The 6,902-nt window shown below is 47.5% G+C and overlaps 2 protein-coding genes across 2 annotated transcripts in view; both read right to left on the reverse strand.

The window, feature by feature from the left end:
* LOC119359293 (G-type lectin S-receptor-like serine/threonine-protein kinase RKS1) overlaps positions 1 to 1,346 on the reverse strand; it is a 3,438-nt gene extending 2,092 nt beyond the window's left edge. The window contains exons 1-2 of the mRNA XM_037625558.1: positions 598 to 1,346; positions 30 to 140 (exon numbers count right to left, since the gene is read on the reverse strand). Of these exons, the coding sequence (XP_037481455.1) occupies positions 30 to 140; positions 598 to 751 (265 nt within the window). The 5' untranslated portion in view covers positions 752 to 1,346. The remainder of the gene's footprint in view (positions 1 to 29; positions 141 to 597) is intronic.
* LOC119359294 (cysteine-rich receptor-like protein kinase 6) lies at positions 986 to 1,412 on the reverse strand. The gene has a single exon (XM_037625560.1). It carries the CDS (start codon positions 1,403 to 1,405, stop codon positions 1,013 to 1,015), a length of 393 nt encoding a protein of 130 aa, XP_037481457.1. The 5' UTR covers positions 1,406 to 1,412; the 3' UTR covers positions 986 to 1,012.
* Positions 1,413 to 6,902: the final 5,490 nt, after the last annotated feature.

Genomic DNA, 6,902 nt, shown 5'->3' on the forward strand with positions numbered 1-6,902 from the left:
TAGCGCATGGAATTTATTGAACTGCTTACCTCTTTTTCTTCGTCTTGTGATGTATAGGACACAGAAAAGCAAACGTGTACAGACGACCGAGAGCGAGTACACTGTGGCAATAATCAGGAGTGCATGGCCCTTCCGTTGCCCTGAATATTGCAAGAGAATAAGTGACATGTAGCGAATGAACGATACTACTAATAGCCTCTCAAGGCTCCAGCTCTTTCATACTTTTAGAAGGGAAGTATGTCAGAAGGTGACTCAGATAGGTAAATTCATGTATTTTTCATGGTTGCTCCTTCCAGTATATGTACCCGATTTGATTAAGCAAACTGAACCTTTGTACTATTCCCCGTGTTCTGTTGGTCCCATTATAGACATATCTAGCAAAATAGCAAAACTGTATGATGTCTTACTTTTCATTTTTATAAGCTACCCAAAGGCACAGTTTTCAGTCTTATGATCTTATATTATTGTTGATAGTCCAACTCTTGAGTCTGATGATAAAAAAAAGGGCGGGAAAATTTAATGCTCAAGACAAAAATGGAATTTATTTTAAAAAAATTTCAGTTTCTTTCTTGTGCTCTAAATTGTACAACGACTTGCCTGTGGCGGTCTCCGTAAAGAATTGGTTGCCGGTCTCGTACCGGAGTGTGCACCGCGCACCATGAATCGCCCCGCCCATCTTGCTGCTACCGATCCGCCGCCGTATCTCAGCGCCGACTCCGTCGAGGCAAGCGCGGCAGCGCTCCGGCGGCATGTCCTGCGTGCACTGCGCCAGCCCGTACACGGTCCGCTCGCTCTCCCGCGACGACCACGGCGCGTCGGCCGTTGCGTACCTGTCCGGCTGCGCTGCTGCGGCCTCGGCCAGGGATCTCGTTAGCTTGGCGACCAGCTCGTCGAACTGCCTAGCGTCGGCGGCCGGCACGAGGTTCAGGTTGGTGCCGTCGACCCACTCCGGCGCGTTGCTGAAGGCGGAGAGGAAGTCCTCGTCGGAGAAGCGAAGCTGGTAGAGCTCGGATTAGAGCGCCACGTCCTTGTGGAGCGCGCATGCGGCGGCCCCGGTGCTGTCAGCGTTGATTGTCTTGCCGAAGGCCTCCCGGAGGCGCCCGCTGCAGTCAGCGCCGGTGGAGTCCCCTCGGCAGAGCACGGCGCCGTAGACCTTGTCGGAGCCCCCGCCGGCCGTGCCCGTGGCCGAGTGCGAGTTCATGGCTCTCGCGGTAAGTTCATCGGCGAGGGATCTAAGGCTGGCCTGGTAGGTGCTGTTTGGGCTGTACTTGTCGTTGGCGTCGGCGCAGAACAGCTGGTCCCCGGCCGATGGCACCGGCGAGGAGAGCAGCAGAACTACGAGGGCTACAAACATCGCACGGCCGGGATACAGGGACTGAAAAATGGAAAAATCGCGAGTGGACATGCCACCACGCGCGCGTCCGAAATCCACACCGCGCGCGATGCGTGCAGCTTTATAACCCTCTGACCGTATAAGGAATTCGCCTCGTAGTATAGCATTCGGTCTAGCGTGTGTGTATTTGCATCTGACAGATGCAGTGCATGGCCCGCGAGGCAGCGCGCGTGCATTAATCCTACACCTAGCAGCCCAACGGCAATAATTCAACGATCTGGCAGCCTACATGCAGGCAACATATCTGATGATACCGCAACTCAAGTGATACAATGCTTCGATGAATCATGGGCCTTTTGATTATGTTGGAAGGGACACAATGAAGACACACGTGATGAGCAGCCTCTCCACCGCAAAATATACAGAAACATTCTGATTCATGTATTCCCAGTGTCAATTACTGACCCTGGCCCACCGGGATGACAAGAGGAGTTAATCTCTCATTTATTTTAGCAGATGTCTGACGGCACCCTGCACATATTATCTGTTGCCCCTCTTCATCCCGCAGCTCCTCCCTTAATTATCCTCCCTAATTTTTGCAGTTTCTCCCCCCTGTTTATCCCACAATGGTTCATCAGCTCTACCCGTAGACAGCTGCTACCAACGGTAACATGCACCAAACTTTTTTTTACTCATCCTCTCACCAGCAAGTGCTCATCCCCTCGCATTCGTCCTCCTCGTCGACTCTATTTGTGTTCAACTTCTGGCCTTCCCTGCTTTGTGCTCTATCATGTGCTCTTCCATGTTCTAGTCTAGTTCATTAGCTCCTTCAACACGTATTCATTCGGACCAGGTAGCTCCCATTCTGTTCATCTGATGGCATGAATGGATTAGTTCGTGAGCTCCTTCAACACACCTTCTAATGATCTAATCCACCATGTGTCATTCGGTGCTCTCATCAACTCTGGATATGCAACTTGTTCAGAATCAGCTGGTGGACATTTCAAGCTCTTTTTTTTTGCAAGGGACAATGCAAGCTCCTGTACTAGGTTCCCAACGAGCCTAGAAAATCAATAACAAAACCTCGCCTAAGCACATATTTTGAGCATAGCAACGGTATTCCTATAGTAGGAACATTAACGAACGGCTACCCTTCAGCTGTCACTTGAGCTTGATACAATGGTCACCTTATCATTTTGTCTTCTCCCAACTGGCAGGTTGAAGAAGGTTGCACAGTGTAGGAGTATTACTGTTACCTTCCCATGAAATTTGTTATTAACGTAACATGCTATTTTACATTCATTCTTATGGGGATATCCCATCATCCACTAGGTAATACTGCAGCATTAAGATTTAAGATGAACAGTGGCAGTGCTTTGATGAACTGATACAACAGTACCCTCAATAATACACACGAAAAATGAAGTTGGGCAACACAAACTAAAACAAAACCGGCAGCTCCAGATTTGTTAAATGCCATTCAAGGCATACAGGTTTGAGACAACCACATTTAAACGTTGCAGACCAGTGTTTTAAATGGCCTGCACCACATTAACATGGCAGAACGGTCAATACTGTATTTTGGATGCATATTCGCTTGTGTCTAGTTTCATTTAAGATGGCTAGCCACCAACCCATGTACACGTATTTGCTGAATTAACCTCGCGTATTGTTTGGGTATTCATTCAATTACTATATTAATTGCTAATCTTATAGCATAGATGGACCGCCCAGATTTCATCCACGCGCGCCACCATGTCCCAAAAATCCGCATCGCTGAAAAATGACCTTCAGTTTGGTGTATATCTATTCAAAACGTAACAGAGCATCATGGCAAAAGAAAAGGAAAATTAACACAGCACACCAGGGGCAAGGTAAGAACCGAAACTGAAGTGGAACTGCATAGGTGATTACGACGTGTCTGCAAATCGATTGGCGACTACGGCACAACCGCGAAATAACATGCACGGACAACTGGTTTGATCTTTCCTCCTTTGCCGAGTGTATTGACTGCAGCTAGACTTCCAACACGGCACTGCAGTTTACACGTTGATCGCTACACGAGTCGTGCGAGAATATCAGGTACCGTCTCATGCTCAATGATACTAGAGCTCCTGGACCATTGGATCTCATACTTGGATGATACAGGTGCTCTTGAACCGCTGGATTCTGGATCCAACAGTTGGTGTTGGAGTCTCTAGATCCGCACGGAATTATGGGACTCTTCAGTTTGTTTGTTTTTTTGCAAGTTTGGGCAAGGATCCAACGGCCCATGAGCTCCTGTATCAAGGGAACATGGGGAGTGTGGGAGCACATGATATTCTCATTGTGAGTCATTCGTGTTTCATTGATTGTATTTTGTAAGAGCATCTTCAATCACATTTATCTAATTTGAATCATGTTTGTGAATGTGTCCGCATATAGGAACGTACTGACCCTCATTTCCAGGCAACTGTGCTTCCCATGCAAACCCTCATTCTTATGCAAATACATGCATGATGGATTATTGAACCGTACAAATAACAAAGAACAACCAAAATAACACATTGCAATTCAAAAATAAATGGTTTAGGTTTTAAAAAATAGTTAATATTATCCGGAGTGCATAGTGTAAACACACCTAATAAGAAATCATCAATTTAATGGTTTTCGATGTGAATCAACATATGCTTCATAGGATCATTGAGTAGTTGCACACGTGCATGTTGATCTCGAAGTTGTTGATGCATTTCTAAGAATTTAACAACATGCATTGCATCTTCTTCCGGGAGGCGGACATTTACTCCGAGCTTCTCAAAACAGAAGTACGGGAAGCTACACTGCCCTCCTGTGCAAGAGTACACCAAGCTCGTCAAATACCCTCTTCACATCCTTCATAATAGCTTCTTGCATTTGTGCAAACAGAAATTCTTCTTGCCTTGGGGCTCATGGATAGTCTTCACAAAAGCCAACCACTAATGATAGATATCATCGGCAAGGTAGTACCCATGATGTAGTTGTGCCTGTTAACAGTGTAGTTGCACGTTGTAGTATCCCATCGCAAAGTCTCTTGAGAATAACAAAGGTCGCTGAAGGACATCGATGTCGTTGTGAGAACCTACCATGTCAAAGAATGACAAATCCACGGGTCTTTTGATGCCACTGCTTCAAGTATGATAATTCCCACTTCTATTTCGCGCTCCAGCGCATCTTCCTGACACCTTGCACACACCCAAGGCGACCCCTAAGCACGACTTTGACCATGCACGAGCACCACCACCAACAATCGACATTTCTGGCGAGGGAAGAACATGCCCGACCCGTTGTCTTGTCCATTCACTTCGTCGCGCTACAATGCACCTCACTGACCACTTGTGCAACACTGAGGAGCACTAAAGCTTAATTGTCGTCGAAACCTTAAGCGCGTCGTTGTGTCTGCATCTCCGGGGAGTGATTCCCAATGACTCTGTCCATCCTTCGTGCCACCATGGTCACCCTCTTGTTGTGTCGAGTCGGAATGTATAACGTGTGCATCCAAGGACTCCCTGTAGCATTGACCCCGAGCACCGCCATAGCGTCCCCGATGTCGTCCTCGTCTCCAATGACAGATATTGACCCGCCAAAACCCTAGGGTGACATGGGCTCCTGTGAGCCGTTCATCCCCTCAGATTCATCGATCGCGTTTTAATTAACCAAATCGGTATGGCCTAATCTAAGTCGTCTTATGATCATAAAATCCAACACCATGTTATATTTCATGGGGCAACTGGTACCAACCAATCATGTTCCGCCACGTGTCCATTTCTGTCAAAGCCCAAAAATGCTGCCATGCAGAGTTTCCACTGATTTCAAAACGCTGCCATGGCAAAGCTTTTGGACAAAATCAAAATTGAATCTAGAGCTCCAAATTTAGAAAGTCTTTTTGCATTGAGTTCATGCTGATCCCAAGTATCCAGTAGAACCAAATTGGCACAAGTTTGGATTTTTAAAATTTATTTTTATTTAAATTTGGATTAAAACTTTATTTAAACCTAGTTTATAAACCACACGTCCATTTGAGATGATTTTTTGCGATTGATTCATATGATGAGCACTATCCATTCTCTTGGTCTTGGTTGGTATATGTGAAAGAGCATAGTTAGATAAAGATTCGACAAGTTAAGCTCATGCTCATTTGCCCCTGAAAAAGTGGGTTGACCATTTTCTTGAATTAGTTCCGAGAAAGAAATCCAAAGCAAATAAGAGCCAAATGAAATTCAGAAAAGGCATAGGTCAAAATTTTGAAAATTGGTCTGTGACAGAACACCAGCCAAAACACAACAAGAGAGAGTAGAAACACCACCCTCACTCGACACAATCTCTCCAAGCGCACCGCAAGCGCAGCAAAAGGCCAACCTGGTATCTAACTTGGGGCAGTCCGATCTACACAAATCGAGCACCCTCCATAACGGTCTCCTCATAGGGCACACCTGGCGCACTGTGTTAGGGAGAAGCCGAGACAGACCAAGCACACGATGCATCCATTTCTCGCGCAACGCAAAGAGCAGCGATGCGACATTTGCAGCGATGAATGAGGCGCAACCGACAAGCGGTGTCCAACCCAGCACCCGTGAAGCATGTCCCAATGCAACATGCGAAAAATGGTGTATGCCTACCCGGGAAACTCTGACTCGCACGAACCAAGTACCCTCCTCGACAATTCCCTCAATGGGCGCACCTGGCGTTCAGGGCCCGAGAAACGACGAGACAACATAGACCGAGCAACCTGCATTCCCATCGATCTTGCACCCCGCAACGCCGATCCAAACAAATCGAGCAACCCCCTCACCTCTTGTAATCTCAACCACCTTCCTTCTCTTGTATTCATTTCAAACTCCTTTTGTATCATCTTGTACGCCAAGCCAAGGGCTGCAGCCACATATCAATATAAACACCACGCGGCTCCCTCGATGGAGCAGGAATGCTTGATATCTTTCATGGTAATCAGGGCCACCTCTTCTCATACATCTAGCCACAAAACCAAAACCCTAGAAACCACATCATCATCTCCATGGCTTCTTCCGCCGGCGTCTCCCTCAACCTCGGATCGTTGCCGTCTGAGAAGCTCGCAAGAGGCAATTTTATCCTCTGGAAGACGCAGGTCCTCCCAGCCCTGCGAGGCGCGCAGGTGACGGGGCACCTGGACAACACTGACCCCGCTCCGCCCAAGATGGTGGAGGTCACGAAGGCGGACAAGACCACGGCCCTAGAGCCGAACCCCCCATACGGACCCTGGATCGCCAAAGACCAGTAGGTTCCTATCATACCTTCTAAATTCCATGTCTCCAGAAATCCTTGCACAAGTTGCTGGGAAAGATTCCACCTTCGAGCTCTGGACGACGGTGACAAATCTCTTCGCCTCACAATCTCAGTCTCGGATTACTAATCTGAGAATCGCCATCACCAATACCAAGAAGGGCTCCATGTCAAGCTCGACGTATATGGCGAAGATGAAAAGTCTTGGGGATGAACTTGCTGCTGCCGGTCGTCCCGTATCTGATCCGGAGATGGTGGACTATATCCTGGTCGGACTGGACCGCGACTACGACTC

The sequence above is a fragment of the Triticum dicoccoides genome, chromosome 2A (genome assembly GCF_002162155.2).
Source record: "Triticum dicoccoides isolate Atlit2015 ecotype Zavitan chromosome 2A, WEW_v2.0, whole genome shotgun sequence".
In the NCBI taxonomy this organism is placed as follows: Eukaryota; Viridiplantae; Streptophyta; class Magnoliopsida; order Poales; family Poaceae; genus Triticum; species Triticum dicoccoides.